The sequence below is a fragment of the Neovison vison genome, chromosome X (genome assembly GCF_020171115.1).
Source record: "Neovison vison isolate M4711 chromosome X, ASM_NN_V1, whole genome shotgun sequence".
In the NCBI taxonomy this organism is placed as follows: Eukaryota; Metazoa; Chordata; class Mammalia; order Carnivora; family Mustelidae; genus Neogale; species Neogale vison.
Window position 1 is genome coordinate 58232113 of NC_058105.1, and position 27977 is coordinate 58260089.

Here is a 27977-nt window from a genome sequence, read left to right on the forward strand (position 1 = left end):
TAAATAAATAAATAATAAATAAATAAATGAAATAGTAAATACTAACCTTTTAAGTAAAGATTCTAAGAAATAATTATGTCTGTCTTAATAAAACCTTTAACATTTAGTGACAAATAACACATAGTTCTTTTGCATCTACAAAGGAACACTGGAACTGTTATATAACATAATTACATGATAACCAGGAAGTCTTGGTAATCTTGAATCGGTCTCATAGATGAGATATTGTTAAGTCTAGGGTCTTTATGTTTGGTTTCCCCTCCCATTACGTTAAAATAATTACATTATTAAAGTTTATGTTCCAGAGATCCTTTACATTAAGAGATAGCCTTTGCGATACGCTTTGATTCACTACCTGGTATGCTAACAAAATCAACATCTTACAATCCTAGCTCCTACGTGCCAAGATTTAACAAAACAGACCAATTTCTTAAGATGGGAGAATATATGAGCTTTTTGAGATGGTCTCCTAAAGGGTTCTGATGAGCCAGTCATCAGGGTTATGATGGGTAGGTGGTGCTGGGATCTAGGATGACAAGGTTTGGGGCTCAAATGGATGGTGACTAGGACATAACATTATAGGTTAAAGGAGATAGTTTCAGTATGGCCAATTGGTCTAGATTTTAAAATGGAGCAGAGTTCCCTTTGGAATATTTACTTGGACAATGCTTAAAACAAAGGCATAGCAACTGGAACAAGGCGTATGAAAACATTTTCAGCTTCGGATATCTAGTACTAGAGCCTTGACCCTACAAATTATACAAGTTCTTCTATGAGGCCTCCAGATTCCAATTAACAATATCCAGTTTTATTCTAGGATCCAAGATTCTAAGATACCTTTCTTTCTTTTTTTTAAAGATTTTATTTATTTATCTGACAGAGAGAGACACAGTGAGAGAGAGAAAACAAGCCGGGGGAGTGAGAGGAGGAGGCTTCCCAGTAAGCAGGGAGCCTGATGCAAGGCTTGATCCCAGGACCCTGGGATCATGACTTGAGCCAAAGGCAGAGCCCAAGGCAGAGGCTTAACAACTGAGCCACCCAGGTGCCTCCCAAGAGACTTTTCTTAAGCAGTATCAAATTTACAAAGCTAATTCTTTTGGAATGACAGAATGGGGCTGAACAAAGCTGGGAAATTTCTCTAATCAAGTGATATAATATAATATAATCAAGGTTCTAGTTTAGTTCTGCATTTTCTCTAAGTCTTTTCTTAAACTTACTGAACAGAATTCCAAGTCTAGCCAGTTATTTTCTTGATTCTCACTAGGGGAAATAGGAAGATCTGAATAAGTGGATTCTTTTGTTCCTCTACCTTCACAGGAAGTGATTAATTTTTTCCCTGGAAGTAGACATATTTAAGAATCGTGCTATATTTTTCTTCAAAACTTTTTTTTTAAAAAAGCGGTCAGGGATTTACTTCACATTAAAGCCATTGGGAGAAGGGGATCTTCAGATTAAGCCAATCAGGTGCAGGTGGGTGAAGGGAACAATGAGGAATGTAAATGAGTCAAAACTGGCCAAAAAGTGATTGTTGACGCTGGGTGATAGTTATATAGGGTTTCATTTTATATATATATAATTATTATATATATATAATATATATATACATTATATATGAACAATGAGGAATATAAATGAGTCAAAATTGGCCAAAAAGTGATTGTTGAAGCTGGGTGATGGTTATATAGGGCTTCATTTTATATATATATATATATATATATATATATTATATATATATAATATATATAATATAATATAATATAAAATTATTATATATATATACACACACATTATATATATATTATATATATATATGATATATATATATATATATCATATATACCACACATATCTTTAAGGGCAGTTCAAGGTCCAAACTGGTAGTTGTCCTGTATGAGACATGGGTTGAATTTGAGAGTCCTACCCGAGTAACAATTCAAATAATTTCCTCTCCATTGTGGTATAGGCCATTTAGAAGTGACAACCAGACAAATCCATCTCCACATAATGACTGTGAACTGTTCTGGAAAAACAAATTTTTAGTAATTACCAAATTATTTCTCCTTATTTCATCACTTTGACCTGCTGGTAAAAATCTGTATTTTTTAAGACAATCTTCTTTTATTTGTAACATGGATTGAATTCTTATTTGTAATATCTTAGCTGAGGTTTTCTAGACCCAATTTACTTTTTTTAAAAGATTTATTTCTTTGAGAGAGACAGAGAGCTTGCGTATAAGTATGCACATGAGTGGGGGTTGGGGCAGAGAGAATCTTCAAGCAGACTTTGTGCTGAGCACAGAGCCTGACGGCAGAACCAATCTCACAAACCATGAGATCATGACCAGAGCCAAAACCTGAGAATTGGAGGCTCAACTGACTGAGCCACCCAGGTGCCCCTTAGACCCAATTTATAAGTAAAAGAAAATCCATCTATTTCTCTCCAGCTACACTGTAACTATGAACAACTGGAATAGCCTCTTCACATGGCTGTTTCCCTCAGCTTCTCTGCAATGCATTCCTCACAGAGCCTCCAGAGTGATCTTCAAAATGTAAATTGTATCATATTACTCCCTTTCCTAAAATCCTCTAAGGGTTTCCCATTTCAAATTCTCACAGGTCTCATCTCTTATCAGTCAGACTCCCTCACCAAAGTCCTGCCAAAGCTTGTTCCATCTCAGGTTATGTGTATTTGCATGTTTCTCTGCCTTGAATGCTCTTCCACAAGATCTTCATATGCCTTCTTCCTTCTTGCCGCTCATGCCTCCCATGTCTTCAGTATGGATCACCTGTATCCACTTAGCCATAGCTATCTGTTTAAGCAAACTTGCTGAAGTGTACCAGAATTACACTGGGGGATTTTGTCTAACGCATTTTTAATCCTATGGTGGTAACACATGGGGGCTTACTAGAAACGCAGAATTGAGGGCCCCATCCCACACTTACTGAAACAAAAAAAAATGTATTTTAATGAGATCACTAGGTGAACTCCATAGACCTTAAAGCTTATAAAGCACTGGTTTAACATATAGTGGCTAAAAGATTTCTTCTTTTTCTGTTAGTGATCATTTAGGAATAATTAGCCCAATTGACAATTTTAAGCAATAGGGCTATATATATATAGGTTCATGAATTCTATTGAATGTTGACTAATTTGAATATAGTCCGTTATTTTTATGCTCATTTGCATAAATCTTTCCTAAACACTTGATTTAATGCTCTTCCTTTTGAATGGGTATTGGTCTATTTGGAACATAATTAGATTATTTTCTCAGGTTTTGGTTACTTAAGCAGGAAAGGAATTTCTAGTTTTCTCTATAATACTAAATCCCAAGTCTTAAAATGAGCACCTTTATAGTATTTCATCACGGTTTTAGCAAAAATATACATTTTTGAGGAATAATAATGCCATAGCCATCATAATTGTTTAAGTTTCTAGCTCATGTTGTTAATGCACAAAATCTACAAGACATTAAATTATGGACCAAATTACCTAAGAGCAGTTTTAGGAAGAAAGTCTTTTAATAAAGAGTGAACACTACAACAAACTTTAAATAAATTCATAAAACCTTGAAGTGCAATAAATGCTTTTTATTGTATGCTCATTTCAATGAGTAACATTTAGAAATAATAATCCCACATAACAACGACAATCTTATTTTACAGCGTGTACATCATTTACAGCCACATAACACACTATTTTAAATTTTCCAAATTTAATATTCTGAAGTGAAGAAAGATAAAAAAATTTATTCTCAAGGAACAGATTCTCATCTGGTGCAGAAACAGAAAGGTGAACATTATTTCAAACACAAAGCCACAATATAGCATAAAGTAAAATTACATTTTAATTATGTTGAACAGCTGAGTGTAAACATGAAGCAACTATAACTTAAAAGTACACATCATATGCATTACATTTATGAACAAGATTTTCATTAAAATTTCCCTAAACCAGCTTTTTATATTAAGCGCCATTTTGATTTGCAGCATGCTAACACAAAGCGTTGTTAAAAGGATGCATATTTTAAATTTATACACTGTAAACTGAATATCCACCTCCAAACTCTATTGGCAACACAGTGTTTTGTTAAATACTGCATATATGCTACCTCACGTTGAAAATGCATGTTAATAATATGGTATATAGATTTTAAAAATCAAAATTTTCAATAATGGCATAAAATTGCACCTTGAAATATTAGAGCAAGTAAGACTAAACCAACCCTACTTGCTGAGACTGACCTAAAAAGAAACTTCTAAACATTGTTTTTTAAGAAAACTGTGTTCTCTCAATTTAATCTTAAGATCATTAAGAAATATAGTGCTAACTTTATTTGCAACACTACTGCTGCATCTGTTTTAGAAAGCCACATTTGACTCAAAATACTTTTGTCATATATGCCATACTGAAAAATCAACTTGAACATCAGAAAAAAGGGAGCTTTCATCTCAGACTTCACCTTAGACTTCAGCAAAGAATGCTGTATTTTAAACATCCTATCCTGTGATAAAATCTTAGCAGGTCTGAAATTCTTTTTAATAGCATTGAATTAATATAAGCTGTTTTTCAGTGACATTTCTTTTAATGAATACACAAAACTTTTGCCATTTCTGGAATTCAATTTTCAGATACCATAAAAAAGGATCAATGACTAAGTGACTGAAGGATGACTGCATTTTATTGCCCCACCTCATTTCGAAAATCACATAAAAGTGAGACTTGCTTGCCACAGCAAAGCACTGCTAAACTCAATTGATTATGATTTCTTCAGAAACATTGATCTCTAGTGTGATCAGCCAAATAAAGTCATTGTCTTTGCTTTTCCCTTCTGTAGTTTAATTATACATATAATACTATTAAATAGACACTTAAGAGTTTTTCTGCAACCGTTCTATGGTGCTTCTTAAATTCTTTAACTAATTTTCAAAGGGCTACAAGATCCCCTGTCAATTCAAATATTTCAAGATCTCTAATACAAAGAATGTAAAGTTATGATTTACTATCAAGCTTTGGAACTACATGAAACAGTTCATGAAATTTTCCTCCCATGTAGCATATCATATTCTTGAAATAGCTTCCTTCTTTATATTGATCTTATTACATAAGAGCCTCTTTGTGGTGCCTCATAATATGCTGATTTTTTTCTGATGGTCTTCGGAATCCCTTCTTGCAGAATTCACACCTGTGTGGGTAGTCTTTTGTATGTATTGATATCACATGTCGTTTAAAGCCAGATGCATCTGTAGTGCTATATTCACAATACTCACATTGATAAATCTTCCTTCCAGTGTGGGTCTTCATATGTTTTTTGAGCTCATTTTGTTGTCTGAACCCTCTCTTGCACCTTTTACACTTCAATGACTGATCCTTTGTGTGAACTGAAAGGATATGACCACTAAGAATAAACGGATCTGATGTTTTAAAGTCACAGTGCCTACACTGATGAATCTTTCTACCCTTATGGATATCGCTATGCTTTTTGAGCTCAGAAGGACGATGGAAACCTTTTTCACAGACCTCACATTTGTGAGGAAAATCCTTAGTATGGACAGATATGATGTGCCGCTTAAGGTCACTTGAGTTGGTGCTCTTATGGTCACAATGAGGACACTGGTGTGTCTTATGTCCTTGAAACAAATCCAGATGGCGTTGAAGCTCCCTCTCATCACCAAATGCTTGAGGACAATGCTCACATTTATATGGTAAACTGCTACCATGCTTAGACTTAATGTGAGTTTTCAGATTTGACTGATCTGCACATCTGAAGACACAATACTGACACTGATATGGCTTTTCACCAGTATGGGTTCTCATATGTTTCTTGAGTTCAGAGGGATGTCGAAAGCCCTTCCCACACTCAACACAAACATGAGGAAAATTCTTGCTGTGAACAGCCAGTAAATGTCTGTTTAATAGTCCTTGTTCTGCAGTTTCATAGTCACAGTATTTGCACTTGTGCATCTTCGGCTCCTTGTCTCTTAATATAAGTTTATTTGAACTCAGTGGACTAGCCTCTCTGTATCTTCGTGTGTATTCTGTAAATTCATGGGTTTTGTCAACTTTGTTTATAAGCTTATGGCTTTCCAAGTGGTTATGGAAACTTACTTTCTTGTTAGTTGTAAAGTCACAATCTGTACACTGATATTTTTTTCTCATCAAGTGATCAGGATGATTCTTCATGTGTCTTTTCAAGAATCCCCTGGATTTAAACTTTTTTGTGCAAATATGGCAAGGGTATACTGTCAGGGGCTGTCCATCAGGGCCTATTATAACAGCTACATTAAAAAAAAAGGAAGTTGTGACATTTGGCCAGATGTTTTAAAGGGTTTTACAATAAAGGTGCTAAAATTAGCTGGCATTCACAATATGAAAACTATACTAGTAGAATAAAATCTTGCAGGATAAAATGTACGTTAAAAGCAACTTATGATAAAATAGCTCACTAAAAAGTACTAAGCATCTTTGTACTATAGATTATTCACCTACCAACATTTTATATACATTTTGTAAACTAGAAATAGGCACCCTTTATTGTGAAACCAACCTGAAAATTCTCATTTGGGTAAAGAGCAAACAAACATAGTTTATATACCAGTCAAATATTAAAAAAGAAACAACTAATTAAATCAAACACAGGTATATGGAAGTGGGTCTACACTGTACAAACTGACTCTTTCTTTTGCTTATAAAAAAATGACTTCTACATTTCAAATCATGGCAATATTCATAAAAGAAAGTAGTAGTATTTTACCTGTTTGCCACTGCCTCGTTTCTCCCCTTCTCCTCTTCTTGGCTTTTTGTTTAAGTACTTTATTTGTATTAATGCTATCACAAATTTGAAGGTACTGTGCTGCTGTACTACTTCTGCTCTCTAATGTTGAGTCCAAGGCATTTCCTGGAAAAAAATTGATACACTATTAAATTATATAACATTTATACATTTTGCTTTTGGTTAGATGAATTACTAGATATGACATGGCATTAAGTTGCCATTGTGGTGCTAAATTTCACAAAGTATATCCATATTCTCTCCTATGTAATTAACTAGATAAGATATGACCAGGCAAGTCAGAGTCTAACATATGTGTCTTTACACACAAACCAGTAACTACTTATTTTTCAACCAGTATATAAAACTGGCTATTTAACTTACATCTCATATGTAAAGCTCTCTCACCTGATGCTTGACAATCTTCATACCTCCGGGTAACTCTTCTTTCATCTCCTAAAAAAAAAAACTAATTAAAAACTTACATGCTGAGTATAATGATTACTAGTGGATCACATCTTAATCTACAAAAATCTTACTTTGACCACTGTTCCTTGGATTAAAATTTTTTTTTGTTGAGTTCTTCCTCTCCCATAGATTAGAAATAATTTCACGCACTGAAAATAAGGGCTACTGTTAGCATCCTTGGAACTGTTAACATACAGAACAATCTTACATTTTAAATAAAAATTGAGTAGATATTTCTGCAAAATACACTCAAAACTGAAGATGCTCAATAAACGACTGCTGAATGAATGAACCTTTGAAAAAAACCAAGATAAGATAATGAATTGGAACACCAAAATTTTTCAAAGTAAAGAGTATACCTGGACCTTCTTGTAAATTAAGTAGGAATGAGGTAAAAAAAAAAAAAAAAACCTTGATAAATTAACCTTCCATTAGATACTTTGTAGAAGAGCATACCTGGATTTGTTTCTTTTCAAACCCCCAAGATTTTATTTGTGTCGTTAAAACATGAAATAAGTTTTTGAAAAAAGGGAAAGATCAATTTTCAAAGGATATTCCTATTTTAGAAAAATAAAAACTTTTTAATGGTACCCACTAATGCAGGTAGGATTTTAAATAAATCCTACTGAAAAACAATGCATTAAGCAAGGTTTATTTTAAATAACATAAGATATATGGTAGGAAAATCATGTAAAAGTACCTAGAGATTAATCAGTCCACAGCAAAACATTTTATAATATTAGTCAACTCAGGGGGGGCATTAGCACAGCATATTTAATGACCTAAAGGCTGATCAAATAGATATGTACTTATCAGGTGAAAAAATACCAGTGTCCTACCATATGCCGCAGCCCAGACAACAGGGACAATTGTTTTATTAACATCAGAGTCCTCAAGCTGAGTCTCAGGGAGAGAAGTTCCTTCCTCTTCCCCTACAATGACTTCCATGTAAACTTCATCTGCTATTTCAGCGCAACCTAAATTTTAGAAATAATTGCTTGTTTATAACCCCAAATATTTAATAAATGGGTAAAAATTCTAAACAATTTAAATCTTTCAACTGTCAAGATTTCAGTTTGGTTAATTTAAAAATGACATTAGGCACTTTGGAGACTAGTGCCACTAGAGACAATCATTTATCAAAACTCTTACTCTCCTCTTAGAACCTACCCTATGAAAAGGACTTTTAGGTTATATAAAACATGTGCGCTTGAAATATACTGACTGATTTTACAGACCATTGGGCATTACAAATTTGTAAAAAAATGTCGCAGTCCATAATTCTGCCTGATTGTTCTTTGGAACTCAGAAAGCATTTCCCGTAGAACCAATACTAGAAAGTGGTCCTTGCTACCCCACATTCTGTAACTTAAATGCAGTAGTGTACATGCAAAGAAAAGTAGTAAAAAATACTAGTAATTGAAAAAAATTAAATAAAATAATTAAAATTAAAATTTTAATTAAAATTAAATTAAAATCACATATATATGTAATATATATCCATACACACACACATACATACACACACACACACACACACTACATATATAAGCTGGTGCTCACGAATATGTGGACACCTTTTAAGAGGCAGGATTTTCAGAGACCCTACTGAGAAAAAAAAGCATTAAGTGAGATTCATTTTTAAAGAATATATAATTGGTGTAAAAAAATTTAAACCTACAGGGTCATTAGTGTATTTTATGTGCTTTAACCCACTTAGATTTAAGCTGTTAAGTAAAAAACTGGCTTGAATTTATGCTTTTCCTTTGACTCACACCCTGGGATCTTCTGTTCACTATGGAAGAAATGTGGAAAAAAATGTAGGGAAAAAGTATCCCTCTTCTCCCAAGTTTCCCTTCTTTCAACTGATGAGAAAGAGACACTGATTGAAGTTTGCCACATGCCCAAGGAATTCTGGCTTCAGCTAACCTCAGCTTCAGTCTCCCACCTTCCATTGTGCCCCTTTACCAACCAATGAGTAAATAAATAAATAAATAAATAAAGAATTTAGAGGCCAATAGAAATTATTTTCCTCTTTGATCAAATCCTCTAGACTTACTTGTTCTTATATTTTCAACTGTAGTGTATTATTCATGTTTGGGATTGGAATTCAGCTTCCCATGGCTTCTAGGGAAGGAAATCTGAGGAGTGGAGATCAGAGTACAGTATAGGTAAAACTGAGTATCATCCAGGTAACGTACTGAAGTGGAGGCTCTTGCCCTTCTAGGGCAAAACAAAATATTTTTTTCTCAGCATATCAAGAAAACAGAAGAAGCCTTAGGGAAGGACTGCATTCCTACACTGAGGTGAAAGAAAGTAGGCAGAGAGTAACATGTCTTCGTAAGGAAATGGGCAGCATGGCAGGAAAGGAAATCTGAGGAGTTATTTTCACCCTATGGTACTCAGCCCCAAGAAACCTTAAACAGCAACTACTTGAAGACCATCAAAGGCATAATAAGTAAATATTCTGGCAGCTTCACCTATTTGGAAGAATATTTACTTATCTAATCCTTCAGTGACAGAAGGAGAACCACCAGTTAACCCTTCCATTGCTAAATCCAGAGAGAGGCCAACAGTGTTCACTGCCATGTGGAAAGTACATTGGCAGTATTTAGGTAGATATGAGTTGAAATCCTACATTCCTCACTTAATATTGAAATTATCTTGGGTTATTCAATATCCGTGAGCATTTTTTCCTTCCATAAAACGAAGATAATACCACCTACCTCAGAGACGAGTTGTGAGTTTTAACATGCATGCAACATATCCAATAACACACAAAATAGATTTCCAATAATTCCATATATATCTGTGGGGACTAATGAAGTCAGGAACCATATGTTATTTATCTCTGTATCCCTGGAATCTGAGACATAGTATTTCATGTTTGCTGATTTGAACAATACGTGTATGCATGACTGGACAAAAGGACCATTTCCTTTTAAAATAATTACAGCAAAGGTCAGACTTATTTTACTGTACTTAGTTCCTATATAGTGCTTGTATTTCTGAGATTGCTTTCTCTTTTTTTTAAAAAGAATTCATGATGGCTACTGACAAGTCACTACAGTGCCCTTGTACTGATATCTTACTAATATCATCTTCTTCTTGAGAAGAATCTTTAACTGCCATGTAAACCATCTTCTCCCGCTGCATTCGGCTCTGGTCAAGCACTCCAGCTACGGAATGTCCATTGGTGTACTCACTCTCTGTGACAATTTCTGTTCCACCTTAAAAATTAAATCACATATCAAAATAGAGAAGTATCATGGAATAATTTCCTAAATTAGTAAGAAGGATGTGTAAGAAATATTTTCCTGGGTGCCTGGGTGGCTCAGTTGGTTAAAGTGCTTCAGCTCAGATCACGATCCCGGAGTCCTGGGATGGTGCCCTGCATCAGGCTATCCACTCAGCAGGGAGTCTGCTTCTCTCTCTGCCCCTCACCCCACACATGCTCTCTCTCTTACTCTGTCTCTCTCTCCAATAAATACATAAAATCTTCAAAAATTTTTTAAAAAGGAGCATTTTCCTTTAGAAAAAAATATTCCCCAAAATATTCCCCAAAATATTCCAATATAAATTTCCAAGTGTCAAGAGAATTTTCTTATAAATTACACTCTAAATTTCAGTAACCACTGAGAAATAAAAACAAATGTTAACACATTATACACATGCCAAGCACTATATAAGTCTTTAACATGTGCTTTGCCCATTTAATCCTCACAGTAGCCCTATGAGGTAGTAGTTACTGTCATTATGGCCATTTCATGGATGAGGAAACTGAGACAGAAGGAGGTTAAGTAACTCACCAATAGCCACTCAGCTAAATTGCAGAACTAGGATTTCTAAGCAGCCTGCCTCTAGCAGACCCTTAAACACTCAATATAACTTTCTACTCTAAATCAAATCCTCTCTACTCATTTGTTTTTGTAGTTCCAAATTTAATAGTCTACTTATGCTGAACGAATCCAAGAATGACATATTCTGCATTCCTTTTTATTCATATACAATTTTTTTAATATTCCATCCCCAAAGAAACCTATAAAAAATCTGCACTTTAAAGACAATTTTAGAATAGTTGCCAGAAAAGAATTAGTTTTAATTCCTATTATAGCAATAAATTAAGATTTGTACCTATTTCAACATCATCTTCAGCCTCAGCTTTAAATATATACACTTTAATTACTTCTGAACCAAATGCATCTTCTTTAACATCTTCTTGTGAACCATCACCTCCGATTTTTAATGGTGTGTTCCCCATATGCTCTAATTTTTCCCCAACATCATCCACTGTAAAATATAAAGAAGAAACTATTTTAGTCAAAAAGTACAACTGACATTTAGTGGATGTTAAGCACAAGTGAAACATGAATGTGTTAATCACCTATCCACTATCTTCACTTAATGAATTATTGTGCAACTATTGAAAGTGATATGATTCATGAAAAAAACAGTATATGAGATCAGATACATTACATGATCATAACCATATAAAAACTTATCTGGAAATTTTAATTTATATATGAAATACTTAATAACCATAGGGTTTTAATTAAAACAGTTTGAGAAATTATTAAATCATCTTCCATTACGTTCAACATTTTAAGTTAAATCTTAACACCCAGTCAATAAACAGAAAAAAATCAAAACATAAAATACATAGTACTCATAAAATAAGCTCACATAAACAACAATTTCTAAATAAAATAGCAATAATTCTAAAAAAAATTAGCATATGAAATCTAGAGTTAAATAAGAGGGAACAGAAAACAACTGAATTATTTTATAAAAAGGGCCTTTTAGGAATTAAAAAAATAAAATCTTAATACTTTTGATTCCTGTTAAGTCAATGGAAGACAACTTCAAACCAGAAATTTTGTGTACTTCTATATTTACTAACATATGCTAGACTCCAAAATCATGTAGAAAGGTAAAGCAACAATATGAAAATATTACTTACATTTTAAGTATGCTTAAAATTTTGATTCTCTGCTCTACAGTCTTTAAGAATAACACTTATTTCACGTGACTACTATGCGCAAACTATGCAGTAAATATATATTAATAAACTTTGTTCTTTGACCACAAATATTAAGTAATACACTTCCCCAAATATTATATGTCTACCATTTTTTATTTCAATGTTTGTACCCATGAAAACCGAAATGTAATCTGTATGAAAAATCTGCTCCTTCCTATTATGTATATCATAGCATCATATATGAAACATAAAATCCTAAAGACTCTGCCTATATCTAAACTGTTCCAGAACTACTTAGAACAAGAATAAAGTGACATAAAAAAGATAATTCAGTAATCTTACAAAAATGAATTTCAAGAAGATCTAAATGGGTCAAAGTCCAGATTTCCCTTACCTCAGTTACAAATCTGATACCTACAAGCTCAAAAATATTCTTTTGGCCTTTCAAAATGGTGAAAGACACTAAGTTTCAGAAATTCTTTTTAACAATGCAAAGCTACTTTAACTTTTTGATAAAACAGAAATGATTCCATACTATTTAAGAGTTCAAATAGCCTGTCTCTGAAGGAAAGGACCCAAATGATCAAAATAAATAGAATAAATATTGTCATTCCATAATAGCCCTTAATTCTAATACTATGTTTTTTTGGCAAAATTATTTTTGACAATGGGACAGATTAAAATGAAAGAATGAAAGATGATAAAGTATCTGATGTTGAATTAGTAGCTTCTTTTAAAATCTGTTAAATTAAAACAATGATATCACAGAAAAAAGAGGCAAGTTACGCTTCCAGAAAATGCTTTCTCATTCTTGAAAATAAAGACATAGGTTATGCAAAAACCTCAGAAAGTGTCCAAAATATTAATTTCTTAACTCAGAATAGCTAACAGTAAATTAATAGAATACTGAAAATACTCTCATTTGATATAATTGAATAGTTTAAAGTGATCACAGTTCTGCAAAAACTGAATTAAAACTGTAATTCACAAAATTTAAGCTCATGAAATGAAATATAGTTTGTGGTCACTTCTCCATAGCTTTGTACCATAGCTTTTACTTTAAGTACTGAAATAACTCTTGCTATTCTGATACCTACAAGCTCAAAAATATTCCATGTATTTATATCTATATATCTATACCATGCCTTATATCTATATCTAATATATCTATACCATGCCTTAAGGTCCATAGCTTAATGTATCCGTTATTTTCTACTTACATTCCTCAGAATGAACAATTTTGAAATATATGGAGTAACCAAACTTGTTCTGTATTTTAAGTTCATAAAAGATGATAAAGTTATTAAGGATGCTTGTGTGCAGTTTTAAAAGATAAACCATGAACTTAACCAAGATATATTCTATATTCTTTGTTATAGAAAGTAACAAAGTTAACAAAGACTTAATAGACAATGGAGTGATTTTAGAAAAGGATCCTCAAAGATCTTTTTAATGCAAATACTACTCAAAATACCCCAAACTAAGGCTTAACCTTTTTGCTTGTTGTAAGGCTTGCAATATCCTAGTCTCACAGCGCTCTTTCTTAACCCACAAGATGTTCCAAACAGTAACAGCAGGTAATATTATACACATCACAGAATTCTACTGGTGCTAAATATAACATAAAATAGTAAGATGCATTGTTGGCAAGTTTGCTAATGTTTAATATTCTTTTATATATCTCAACAGCACAATTTGATTAAAAATTTAATATTCCTTTTAAAAGCGGAGTAGGCTTTTTAACTCTACCCCTTTTGTGTTACATCTACCAAAATTATCTGGTAGATATGTTATTATCAATATAGAGTATTTGAATGCTCTATTATTATAATAACCACAGAAATCAGGTTAGGCAACATGTAAAGGATCTATACTTCATAGCACTGAAACAACCAAAAGTTGGTAACATTTAGATTACGAAGGTGTTCTATTCCCAGGTGTAAACCCAAGATATCTTAAAACATATGTCTGCATCATATCATGTACATGAATCTTCATAGCAGCATTATTCATAACAGCCCCAAAGTAGAAACAACCTAAATGTCTATCAACCAATGAATAGATAAATAAATTGTATACCCTTATAATGAAATATTAGTAACAAAAAGGAATGAAGTACTGACACATAACACATGCTACAATATGGATGATCCTTGAAGGCATTATGCTAAATGAAAGAAGTCAGACATAAAGGGCCACAAATTACATGATACTGTTTATATGAAATGTTGAGAATAGGCAAATCTATAGAAACAGAAATTGGATTAGTGATGGCCAGGGGAGGGGGAGTGGTAGGTGGAGGGGGGTGGGTCCAAGGTGACTACTAAAGGACATGGGGTTACTTTTTGGAGTGAGGAAAAAAATTCCAAAATTGTGGTGATAGTTATACAATGCTATGAATACATTAAAACCACTGTGTGCCTTAAATGGTGAATTTTATGACATGTGAACTGTGTCTCAACAAAGTCATTATATTAAAAAATACAAAGGTTTTAACTTTTCATTTTAAGCCTTGAAATTGGTGAGGTTTGATGGGATTTCCCATAATGACCCTGCCAAGAAATTTTACTTTATACAAAATTATGTTCCTGGAAGAAATATTAACAAATTTTATAGGTAAAAAACAATTGAATACTTTATATTGGTTCATTATCTAATGGAACATCCCTCTTCCAGTGCAGCTCTTATAAAGGAAATCATCACCCATAAATGTTTTATGGATGTTAGGTATTTTTAAAGAACAGCACACCTAAGATAATTTTAGAATTATACAGTTGTTCTATATTAATTTTCAAGTTGCTTAAGCACAAGTGGGAAACCCTAAACATCTGCTAAGACAGAGAACTTGTGACATTTGGCCTGAACGGGGAAAAAGCTGAAATGCTCCTCAGATATGAGATAAGACAAATTCCCTAACTGTAAAATTCAGCTACTGGAAAGATTTCCTTATGGGAATATTTAGGGATTCAGGAACAAGGCAAAGGTCTGCTTTAATTCCTCTACTTTATCTCTTAGATATTTTGAAAATCTCTATCTTGGGAAAAAAAAAAAACAAACAGAAAAGAGGACTTTTAAAATTGGCACTGAGGCCTTTATGGCAATTTATTCTCATAACTCCTGTAAGATTCAATAGCCAAGAGAAACCAAGAGGTAAAGAAAATGAAATGAAAATTATGAAGGAAGAAAGGGAAAAGCTAAATCAAAAGAGAACAAAATAAAATAAATGAAAATTGTAATGAGTAAGTAGCTCCAATTTGAGTATAACCATTATAAAAACGGTCAAGGATCTGTGTGGTGAGAAAATGGGTGATATAAAAAAATATTTAATTTTTGCATATTCCCTTAGCTACAGTAAAAAACTGCTTAGGTTTTAAATGGATTAAAAAAAATCATTGTTGTTTCTTTACTAATGATTAAGGAGTTAATTAATTCCCAGTCTAAATTTCCTCTAGAATGGTCCCATAGCAGTCCCAGCACTATTCGAGCAATACAATTTTCTTTATAATCTTCAGTTTACTCCTATTAGAGTAGGACAAAAATCATTTGCATTTAACATATATGGCAATATAAAGATAAACAGTGTAAATTAAAATATTCTAGAAACTCTTAAAAGATTCTGCAGAATTAAATCATAGCAGATATGTTAAGGTCTGACAATTCACAAAACATATGATGCCTAAATTTTTAACTACTCTAATATCAAAGAGTTTGATCTGACAAGTACTTTTTTAAAGGCATAATATTACTTTGATACAGAACGGCTGCTAACTTTTGTCACACCATTAAAAAAACAGATTAAAAATGAAAAAAAACATAGTTTTTTTTAACATCAGGCTAAGTTGTAAATATGAATTGCTTTAGTAATGGACATCAATTTAAAAAGAGGTAATAACATTTGCAGACAGTATTTTAGTGGCACAACTTATTCCCTTAGAAACAATGTAAATATTCACCCTGAAAAGTGGTTATAGAGGGAAAAAGTTAACATGCTAGACTTCAGAATCATATTTGCAAATTAAATAAATCCAATTGGTTTTTAGTTTTGTATTCACTGATACACATATAACATACAATCACTTTATAAACACATACACATAACTCTACCTGTTGATGTACTTCCCAATAAATCCTTTTTTATTTTAAAAAGAGAAGCACAAAAATCCACCATGAAAAAGTGAAGTTTTATCTAATCTTTAGTACTTCCAGCATGATCCCTTCAAATTTTTAAAGAATAGACCCACTTCTTCCTCACGCTCCTTCAATAACTCATCATGAGATTTTTATTATTGTTGCTGTTCAGGCAAACCCACCACTTAAAATGAGAACAAGATATTTCTATCTTCCTCCTTCAGATAGAATGTCTTATAGACATCATAAAGTAATCTGAAATAAACACAGTAAAGTATTTTTTGCTTAGAATATACACATGCACATTTAGACAAACAAAATAAACACAGGGAGAATTACAGAACACAGAGTTTAAGATCTCCTTTTCAAGTATTTATTAAAAAATTAATTACACATTTCTTAATATATTACGCTTAAATTCCTCAGCAAAACTGAACTGACAACTCCAGTACCTGCTACAATAAAAAGAAAGCAGTGGCTACACAAACTTCCCACTTTGAAATATATATATTTACCATTAAAAAATTTATCAGTTAGTGTTCTTATTGAACCTTCCTTTCTGCTCTAAGATATTAATTACATTATTTTGCTTAGTTCTGGATATGAACTTTCAATGAGCAAATTAAAAATATGAGCAAGTTCAAAAAAGCATCACAACCATACAGCTTTGGAAAAAATTATTTTTCAAAAAGATTATCCCCATGATTTTTATTGAATATATTCCCCATCCCAGAAAGCCTTCCCAGGTTTTATATAAATCAATCTCCCAAGTAATTCTGTCTTTTGTTTCACTTACAAGATATCATTAAGTAGTCTTCAGAAGTGCTCTTGACATCATCATCATCATCATCATCATCATCATCATCATCATCTTCGGTTTTAATAGTAACTGAAGAACCAGGAACACCACCAGCTGCTTGAATCACAGTTTCTGTATCCGAATTAGTTACAAGAACCTCCTCTGATACCATTGTGGGAGAGTCAACTCCTGAAACACAATCTTGGACCACATGTTCTAAGTGTCCATCAGGACCAGTAACAAGGTCAGCCACAAAAACCTGCTCAGGTACTCTAACAGTTTCTGTAATTAGCTCAGAAGTCAAGATATGATCACTATCATCTTCCTCTAAATCTTCTTCAATAGCAACATCAGCTTCAAGTACAGCTTCAGGAACAATTACACCTTCTGTTACTACATCAGTCTCAGTGATGATATCAGGCCCATGGACAACTTCAGCTGCAAGGCCATGATCAAGGGTTATCCCATCATCTGTGACAACATCAGAAACTAATACAGCCTCAGGAACTGAAACAACAATATGGTCTCCATCGATATGTGCAGTACCAGCCATTCCAGCCACTATAATACAAACAATTATCCAAAAAAAGTAAAGTTATTTTATTAATTAAAAGTACCATATTTAATGTATGAGATGATATAAAACATTTTAAAAATAGGAAATCGTTCTGGCCAAACTATCATTAAAAAAAAAAAACAACACTGACAAATTAACTGCACTAAAAACCATCAACAGCGGCATCTGGCTGGCTTAGTCAGTAGAATACATGACTCTTAGAACCAGGATTGTGAGTTCATGCCCCACATTGGGCATAGAGCTTACATAAAAGTGAAAAACAAACAAAATAGCACCAACCAGGCACTGGGGTGAAGGTAGGTGAAAACAATGTCAGTAAAATCTAAATCACGACCTTAAAAATAATGCACTTTATTTTCAGGTAAAACATGAAAGCCACATGAGATATCATTATATTAGAACAGATAAAATTAAAAAAAAAAAGAATAATATCACCACAGGTTGGTGAAGATACAAAGAAATGGTATGTCATACATTGCTGGTAGAAATGTAAAATGGTAGCAGCAACTCTAGAAAATATATGCCAGCTTCCTACAAAATTAAACATGTATTTACCATACAACCCAGAAATAACACTCCAAGGCATTTTTCCCAGAGATATAAAAACATATGTTTACACAAAAAACCATAGATGAAAATTCATAACAGGGGTGCCTGGGTGGCTCAGTCATTAAGCGTTTGCCTTCATCTGAGGTCATGATCCCAGGGTCCTGGGATCAAGCCCTGCATCAGGCTACCTGCTAGGCGGGAAGCCTGCTTCTCCCTCTCCCACTCCCCCCTCTTGTGTTCCCTCTCTCGCTGTCTCTCTCTGTCAAATAAATAAATAAAATCTTAAAAAAAAATCGTAAGAGACCATATTAGCTATTACACATAATAGCAAAAAATTGAAAATAACCCAAATGTACTCCCAGTAGATAAATAGTTGGTAAAACCAACTCTGGCACATCTTTACTATGGAATACTACACAGTAATAAAAAGGGGATAGACTATCCATACATTCAACACCTGAATGAATCTCCAGAATTGATATTGTACTACAGTTATATAAGATGGCACCACTGGAAGAAGAGGAGTACAGGCTACACAGGACACTATGTATTATTTTTTCTACTTCCTGTGAGTCTTGTATTTCAAAAAACTAAAATTAACATAAAAAGGACACACAAACATAAATGGGTACTAAAATGTTTAAGTTAGTAAACATTGTTACAACAAGGTGGCTATATTATAAAATATGCATTATAAACATAAAACTTATAAAAATTGTTATATTCAAAAGAGGAAGGAATCATTTAACACCTGATTTTGGGGAGAAAATTACAACTCATTTTAGATAAAGATTTGGTTTGATATAATTAATACACAGGGACTCTAAATTGCACTAAATTCTAAACTAGTAAATCTGCAGGAACAAAGCTTTAAACAATGTTTTTCTTGAGTAGCATGGTAAACACCAACTCCTACCCCCCTTACAAATGTAAAAGTGTAAAATCCCTTCATGAGGAACTCTTAAATCCAGCCTCACTGAAGTGTACAGGAAACAAGTTAATAGAGTTTATGGACCAGGTTATAACAAAATTATCTACATTAAATAATCTAATACAAAGCCTTCTTCACATAAAGTCATACCTGAAAGAGTGTCATCTGCTACCCAGCGTTCATTATTATTAACCAATGCATTATGGAAGTCAGTTAACAAGTCAGGATGGAGACCAATGGACATTGTTATTATTATTTTTTAAAGATTTTAATTTATTTATTTGATAGAGATCACAAGTAGGCAGAAGGCAGGCAGAGAGAGAGGGGGAAGCAGGCTCCCCGCTGAGCAGAGAGCCCGATGTGGGGCTCCATCCCAGGACCCCGAGATCATGACCTGAGCCGAAGGCAGAGGCCCAAACCACTGAGCCACCCAGGCGCCCTACCAATGGACATTATTAATACTCTTACCCAACAAAAGATAAGGTGAGAAGGGAAAGCTACCTTTCAGAATTATCTTCCTTTCAATCCCTCTGCATTGTTCTCAGTATTCTCAAACTCTTGCCTAAACCACCATATTATCCCAAAAGGACATAGCCTCAATCTTGGAAATCTGGTAGACAAAGAGAGTATGTATGAAACAAGTACTTCCTATTCACTTGTTTCTCCACTGGCCATTTTGGAGATAGGCAGTTGGTGAAGGTTCAAATTCAGCATTCAACCAGATTAGGAACGTGGTTTTTAGCAAGGGAAAATTAAATGCTAAACCTATAAAATTCATAGTATTAGAATTCTATGTATATAAAAAATTAAATTAATATTTTATAAAATCCTTCCACAGGTCAGACTTAAAATATGGAAAATTCTGGAGGTTAGTGTGATTCCTGAGAATAGACACTAGGTAATGGTGGAAGCAGAGAATAATGCTTAGTGCTGGCCTGGGTTCAGATGAACCCGGCTGGGAGCCTCTACTAGCCTCTACTCTAGTAGGAACTTGCCCATCAGAATAAATCAGATCTAAGCTAAAATAAATCCAAATATGCTTATTTACACTGAACTAAATAATATCAAGGATGCTAGATAAGGAATTGACAAGTTCCCCATAGGGTGCTGGCAGATTACTCAGGACAAGATCCAAGACATTTCCTATTAAATTTGCTTTTTCCTCTTATCAGCTCATCTGCTAGATCCCAGTGAATTTCTAAATAAAGTCAGGTATTTAACTACACACTAGCTATATGAACCAATGACTATGAATCAAGCAACCTGCTAATATTTTTACATGTATTACCTGTGTTATTATCTCCTATTTAAATGTGAAGGAACTATAAAAAGTATGAAGGAATAATGGTTTAAAGAAGTTAAATAAGCTTGATCAATGTTCAAGCTGAGGGCTGAACTTACTGTTTAACTCTAGACTTAATTCTACCTGCCAAAAGGAGAATAGAATTTACTTACCATAGAGACTGTTGTTTTGTTTTGTTTTGTTTTTTAAGAGATTTATAGGGTTAACCTCACTATTAAAGGAATAGTTTGAGAGAGGAAAGAGTAAAAAAATCTGGGGCACCTGGGTAGCTCAGTTACGCATCCAACTCTTGATTTGGGTTCAGGTCATGATCTCGGGGTTGTGAGACCGAGCCCCACATTGGGCTCTATGCTGGGCATGGATCCTGCTTAAGAGTCTCTCTCTCATTCTCCCTCTCCCCATCCCCACTTGTGAATGCATTCCCTCTCTCTCTTTACAAAAAAATGAGTAAAAAGATCTATCACATAGTCACTCACTCAATTAAATTTTAAAACATTTAATAAGCAGCATTAAGTGGCATTAACTATTTATGTCACTAGGTGACAAATTATAAATGGTAAGAAATCATTTAAAAAGTGTGAAAGAAATTGTATAACCAAACAACAGTAAGAAATAAGTCATCATTTCAAGCATTTCCCATTTTACTAAAGTTATTTCACTTAAATGTAAATACCTGGAATTTCACCAGAGGTATAGGATAAAATTTGGTATTTGTTGGGTCTATCTTGGGCCACTGTCTAAGGTTGTTTTGCTATTTAAGTCACAGAGCAACACAGAGTTTTTGCATCAATAAAATCTTAACTAGTAAATTCAGAGGCATAGATTCCAAGGACAACTATTATACTGAGACATAAGCAAAGTTATTACATAAATCATGTAATTTTTTTAAATCTCAGGGGCACCAGAATGGCTCAGTTGGCTAAGCTCTGCCTTTGGTTCAGGTCATGATCCCAAAGTCTTGGGATCCAGCCTGGGTGGGGCTCCCTGCTGAGCGGGAGTCTGCTTCTCCCTCTCTGCCCCTCCCCCTGTTCATGCTCACTGTCTCTCACTCTCTCCCAAATAAATAAAATTTAGAAAAAAAATTAAATCTCAAATATCCTTCAAAAGAAACTGGTCTAATGAGTTTTCTGAATTAAATTACTATTTCAAATCCTTAATATAGTAGCTATCCTATCCCCACAAAGAACATTATAGAATTAAAAGTTCCTGTGATACATAGTATCATTACACAGTATCCTTACTTGGCTAGCTCTACCTGTGTATGCCGAAGTGTTTCACAAACATCATTAATTTATGAGACTACAAATATCTAAGTTTTGATATTGGCAGAAATTTAAAAAGAAGCTGATACAGGCTACAATACTGATAAAACTTAAAAGGCCACATAAGGTATGGTTCCACTTATATATAGGTAAATCCATAGACAGAAATATTAGTGCTTGCTTAAGTCTGGAGCAGGGTTGGGGGTGACTGCTAATGAGTATTAAGTTTTATTTTTCCAATGAAAAAATGTTCTATAATTAGGTAGCAGTGATGTTTGCACAACTCTGTGAATATACTAAATCATTGAATTCTATTTTTTAAAATGGGTGAATTGCATGTTATATGAATTATTATCTCAATAAAAAAATAAAATAAGAAAAAAAAGAATATACATAATGTATTTCAATATGCATGTTCTACTTCCCTAGCAACTAAAAGAAAGTTTAGACATAATAAAGGATTGATTAAATCTTAAGACACCAAGGAGGAATAATGAAAAAGGTAAGAGGAAGACCAAGTAAATATTCACCAGCACTAAATAGATTTTTTTTTCAATCTTAGAAAGGTGTCAGGCTTTACTTGTTAACAGGCAACTTCTTCAGGAGTGAAGGGGGTCTGACACTTCTCCAAATGCTACAGGGTAGGTTAAATTTTGTATCATATGGAGAAAATGCTGTATTTCTTCCATTTCTAAGATATTTTTATTTTATTTTATTTTATTTTATTTTTTAATAGATTTTATTTATTAATTTGAGAGAAAGAGAGCACAAGCAGAGGGAGCAGCAGGAGAGGGAGAAGGAGGCTCCCTGCTAAGCAGGGAACCTGATGCAGGGCTCTATCCCAGACCCCATGACCTGAGCCAAAGGCAAACACTTAAACCAGCTGGGCCACCCAAGTACCCTCTAAGATATTTTTAAAAGGCAAAAAAAATTAAAGGTGACATTTCAACCAACACTTATTTACTATTCTGAAGTTCAAGTGCTCCGGTATTTTAAAAACTATTTCTAGCGAGGAATTCACAAAATTCTTTGTGAAATCTTTACTCTTCAGTTCTTTGTTCTGCTTCTAGAATTTATTCCTGTACTTTTTTCATCCAAGATCACTTCTAAGTCATCCATAATCAACATAATTGACTACTGACTCATTTAGCAAAATGAATCCATGATTGTTTTCTATTTCATCAATTCACTACACAGTCATCTCGATCTCCCACCACATTTAATCTTGATCTATGCACCACATCTTTATTCATCAGACAAAAGTGTCAAGGAATCATAGAACTGGAGAGGACCTTAAATGTTATCTAGTCCAATCCCCTGACAAAAGTGAGTTAAGTAATTTGCCCAAGTTTACACAGATAGCTAACGGGACTGCCAAGACTAGAATCCAGTTCTTCTGACTCTCAATACTTTAGGCCTTACAAGGGACAAAATAACATATTCATATTAATGTGAAAACATTGGTAGCATTTTCTTAACTGAGAAAAGCATTACTAGTTGTAATCCCCCATCCCAATATCATCTTTGATAATTCCATAATACCTTGTTTTCTCTTTACTTTTTATCCCAATTTACTATTTGTCTTTTCTACTCTCACTCTACTTTTCTTCAATTCTTACCACACTATCCCTGCCTCTTATACTTCGGATACGTCAGTCTCTTCTATAATTCAGACTGACCCTGCCCCAATTCAGTTTCTTTGTTGACTGTGATAGTCTTAACATTTCATCCAAATAACTATTGTTAAGAGTCTACTGAAAAACTTGGCCACAAAAGTAGGGAATCTTTTTTTTTTAAAGGAAAAATGTGATGTTATTAGAAACAACTTTCTGAGGATATTGCATCAGAATATAATTCATCACACAATACATGATTTTCCTATATCTCACTATATAAACACTTAACTTCTCTGTAATGACTGAAGTAGTTCTTTTTCCAGTTTTAGCAGCAATTTAAAATGAACTTTAGAAAGTCAATTCAATAATTCCTACATTTGAGAACTGATGTTTTTATTTATGTAAACTGAGTTTTTTTTTTTCATTTTCAATGTCACATTACCACTATATTCTAAGTTTCCTTATTTCACCCTTCCCACAAAATTTTTAGAATGATTTTAAGAAGACTACGGACACATAGTTTACTTTAAGAAAATGAGCCCTAAATATGAATTTTCCTATCAAAAGAACTTTTCTTAAACTATCCCTTTCTTCAATATAGTTTTGATATTTAGTATGCTATGACTCTTAAAAAAGAAAGAAAAAAAATACAACAAAGAAAATGCTTTACCAAAATCCTGCATAATCATGGTATGGGCCATTCTACAGTCTGATGTGTGCAATCCAAGACTTCCACCACCTGAATCCATATTTAGCAAAGTTCATTCACAAACCTCTGTAAAAGAAATGGTTTTAAAAATAGTTTAAATACATTTATTTAGGCCAAAGTATGTTGTTCTGAGGAAAATGCAATGGATAATATGCCTCAGAACCAAGTGTGCAAATCTTATTACAAAGGAAAATAAAAACCTTGATTAGATACTTTATGTGACAAGCATAAGTAAAAGAAGGGCTAAGTGAAAAAAAATAAATCAAAGATAATGGAGAATAAGGCACAGTAAGGGTGACAAGCCACAGGGGAAGTGATAGAAGCAAGCAAAAGAACAAAACAGTAGCACTGACGCTCCAGTTAAAATGTAGGTTATAAAAGAAGAAAAAGAACAAGATGACAACAGACAATATGGGATATGTATACATTACTAGAGGACTCAGATGTCTAGTATTAGTGAATTTCATCCAGTGGCTCTCATCCATTTCTTCCAGACCCAGCTCAGCCCTGCAGCGGAGCTCTGCAGATAAACTTGTGTTCACCTCTGGCTCCCGGGGTTCTACTTATAATGTAAAATGTTCTATCCCAGTTTCCCTGGAGTTCTTTGAGCCAGTAAGGACTTCTGGCCTCACTCTACTACATTCTCTTGTCTCATAGTTTTGAGGACTCATGAAACATGACTGCTTCCTAAATATGGTAGAGATAAGATCAATCACATACAAACATTTAGCAAATTGTTCCTTTCAGAATATCATTTACTTATAATTGTACAACTGATTTTTTTTCTCTTAATCGTTAATAAAGTCACTCTAGCTTCAAGCTAGTTTTGAAAGCAAGGATTCTATTTCATTTCAAGTGATGTATCCTATATTTAAGATCACCAGACAGTATGGAACCTAAAGTCAAATGCTGTCACTAAGTATATTTCTTACAAGTATATATGTGCATTTCCCCTTCAAACATGAAATTCTAAGTATATCAACCAAAAAACTATCAATTTTATAAAGCGTTTGTCTCATTTTTATTTAGGAGTGTTGAATAAATTGGGCTATATTGCACAAAAGATGAGGTTATATCATTAAACTTTTAGAAAGCTGCCATGTAAAGCAACTTAATCTATCTTTAAGATCACAAAGATTTTGTTTCCTTGCCTTAAAGTTCTGTTAAGTGTACAGAAGGCAGGAGAATATAACATTTTAATCATGTATATAAAAATCCTGACAGCAGGTGTTCTTTCTGTTTATCAAATGTTTCAACAAAATTACTTTATGTATTAACAAAATTTCAAAGTTTTAGAAATTCTTGGCGATATTTTGTCTTTTTTTCCCTTTTTTTTTTTCAAATACCACATTGTTTCCTGCCTCCAAAATGAAGCCATCATAGGCCAGGAGAGTTCATGATAAACTACCTAGAGTTCATGATAAACTACCCCAGTGTTCACGGAGATAAATCAAAATGCCATAAGGACTTATTTTTAACATTTAAAACAGTGTACTATTTCAACTTTAATTAGAATAATTGCTTTCTTTCTCACATAACTAATAGAACAATTACAAATGCCTGAAAATGTCTTAAACACTTACTTTTAATTATTAAATAAGATAAAACAATTTTGTTAATCACCTTAATATGACTGTCTCGAAGAGATTGTAGATTTTCTTACATATTGTAAAATAAAATCTGCAGCAATTTGTTTTGGTTATTTTTCCTTCTGACTTATGTTATTTTCTTTAGAAAAACGTTCTTTTTACCTATTGTAAAAATACACTCATAATTAGACATTTTAAAACATTTTAAACCAAATCTCTTATACAACTTGGGAATATTCTTTACACTTTAGCATGCAGGTTGAGGATGAGAAGGGCTCAAATGCTCAAATCTGTTCATCTAAAAAGCATCAGAATGGACTCCGACAGAAACATCTACTACGATATAAGCAACAATACTACACTCAGAATTCAACCACTTCATTACCTCAAATCTTCTCTAAAGCACATTTAAAAATCACTAGCAACACCTTATTTTGGAAAGGGAAAGAGAATCAACCAAGGGCAAGCTTTCTCCTTGCCAAATGGATAGAGAAAAATCTGCACTAGCGCTCAATTAAGTGTAAATTTTTTTAAGATTTTTATTTATTTATTTGACGGAGAGAGATCACAGTAGGCAGAGAGGCAGGCAGAGAGAGGGGAAGGGAAGCAGGCCCCCTGCTGAGCAGAGAGCCCGACGCGGGACTCGATCCCAGGACCCTGAGATCATGACCTGAGCCGAAGGCAGCGGCTTAACCCACTGAGCCACCCAGGCACCCCAAGTGTAAAATTTTTAACACATAGTGCAACTACTGCAGGAAGTATCACACTGTATGAATACAAATAAATAAACTGGAGGACCTTTTCCCATACAGGAAGTTTAAAATAAGATCAATAATAAATAAGGTGTGAGAATAGCATTGTGTTAAGTATTCAATAGCCAAAGATAGCTGGGCTTCTCAGTATTCTCAAGAGTATCTCACATCCTTATTGAATGGAGGTAACCGCTAAGTACGCTTCAAGTAAACATCTTCCTATCAGTGTACGGAGAGAAGAAATCACAATACAACCAAAAGAAAAAAAAAAAAAATTTACTCTCATCCGTCTCATCCAAACAGCTCATTCCAGACCTAGCTTCTTGATGATGTAAACAGGGTGAGAGGGGAAGAGAAATCTTAAGGCAGCAGAGCAAGAGAATGTGAAAGTATTATTTGCGGAGACAGCAGACAAAGGAGCTCTGGCAAGTAGCAGTATTGCAGCTTTGGACGCAACCTGCTCCCCGCATAAGTCTCCCTTTCCCACGACCATGCCAAGTTTCAGTCATTTAGGCAGAACGCACACACGTGCCCTCTTCAATATTCCCCATATGACTGGATCTTAAACCGAACCAGAGAACCTTCTCCGTGGAAAGACAGAAAGCGAAGAGACAAGAATACCCTTTCCCCTCCTCCCTCCTCTCACTTGGTGCAGCGGTTGCTACCGCTGCTACCCACGCCGTGCTGCCCAACCCCTCATCCTCCTCGCGCTCTTTCAGCCCTGCTACAAGGGAGACGGCTGGGAACCAAAATGGTGGTATTTCAGTGGAGGCGACAACTGCCGCACACACCCGCCCTCCCCCTAGGCTCTGCCTGCTCCCTACCCCCTAATATGCCCGATTCAGTGCCACCTCCTTGCAAACGCCAGCATCCCTCACGCATTCCAAGGTTACCATAAACAGCAGGCAGGGTGGGGGACAGAGAAACGGGAGGGGGCGCCAATGAAAGGAATACTGGGGGGTGTCGCCGAGAGAAAATGCCAGGGGGATGCCGCATTCTTCAATTCACCGTTTTGTTTTCCGCCATTTTCCCGTCACCCTAAACCACCGACGGTCTCAACGACGGCTCTTGCCCCTAGGGGTTCTGGCCTAGAGGAAGGTGAGGTGGCCTGTAGAGGGAAACACTCCACTTCCCTCCATTCCTCCAGTCGCCAGCTGCGGCTCAGAGGAAAAACTGCCAGACCGAGGGGGAGGTAAAGCTGAGGGACTAGACGCCACTTCCATTGTTCCCTTCGCCCCACACTACAGGCTGGGTGTGAGCCTCTCCTCCTCTCCCACGGGCGACACAGAGCGCCGCGGACCCAGATCCCTCGACTTTCTCCTCAGGCGTCTCCTTACCTGCTGCCACCACTACCGCCGCCGCCGCCGGTAGGATTCTGACCGCGCTCCAGATTTCTGCAGGGGTCGGCAGCTGTGGATCTGTAAGGTCCTCACATTCGGGTTTCCGAGGTTCCGCAGCCCGAGCCAATCACAAGCTACTCTGCGTCTGGGAGGCGCGCCGCCTTGTCCTTCTTTATATCGCTGCCGACTTGCTGAGGTTGCATT

The 27977-nt window shown here is 34.6% G+C and overlaps 1 protein-coding gene across 8 annotated transcripts; it reads right to left on the reverse strand.

Moving 5' to 3' along the window:
• Nucleotides 1-3572: 3572 nt before the first annotated feature.
• On the reverse strand, nucleotides 3573-27902 carry ZNF711 (zinc finger protein 711). Of its 8 annotated transcripts, XM_044234993.1 has the most exons (11): nucleotides 25716-25827; nucleotides 24524-24779; nucleotides 24054-24158; nucleotides 17143-17706; nucleotides 11372-11527; nucleotides 10330-10467; nucleotides 8077-8214; nucleotides 7309-7386; nucleotides 7178-7225; nucleotides 6752-6895; nucleotides 3573-6275 (listed from the first exon to the last, which is right to left on the reverse strand). In XM_044234993.1, the coding sequence occupies exons 3-11, from the start codon at nucleotides 24130-24132 to the stop codon at nucleotides 5098-5100; spliced, it is 2523 nt and encodes an 840-aa protein (XP_044090928.1). In that variant the 5' UTR covers nucleotides 24133-24158; nucleotides 24524-24779; nucleotides 25716-25827; the 3' UTR covers nucleotides 3573-5097. The 8 variants fall into 8 exon arrangements, with proteins under 8 accessions (XP_044090928.1, XP_044090930.1, XP_044090929.1 ...); XM_044234995.1 differs by lacking the exons at nucleotides 24524-24779; nucleotides 25716-25827 and adding an exon at nucleotides 27771-27902; XM_044234994.1 differs by having other exon boundaries at nucleotides 24054-24612.
• Nucleotides 27903-27977: the final 75 nt, after the last annotated feature.

Bases quoted from the DNA above. Each gene is read 5' to 3' on its own strand.
- ZNF711 (XM_044234995.1), bottom strand. From the start codon at position 24,132: ATGGATTCAGGTGGTGGAAGTCTTGGATTGCACACATCAGACTGTAGA. The intron at 8,215-10,329 runs GTAAGATATCAG...TCTAAAATTTAG, and splicing joins TCAAGAAGAAGATGATATTA to GTTGCGCTGAAATAGCAGAT. The intron at 6,276-6,751 runs GTAAAATACTAC...TTTTTAATGTAG, and splicing joins AACGAGGCAGTGGCAAACAG to CTGTTATAATAGGCCCTGAT.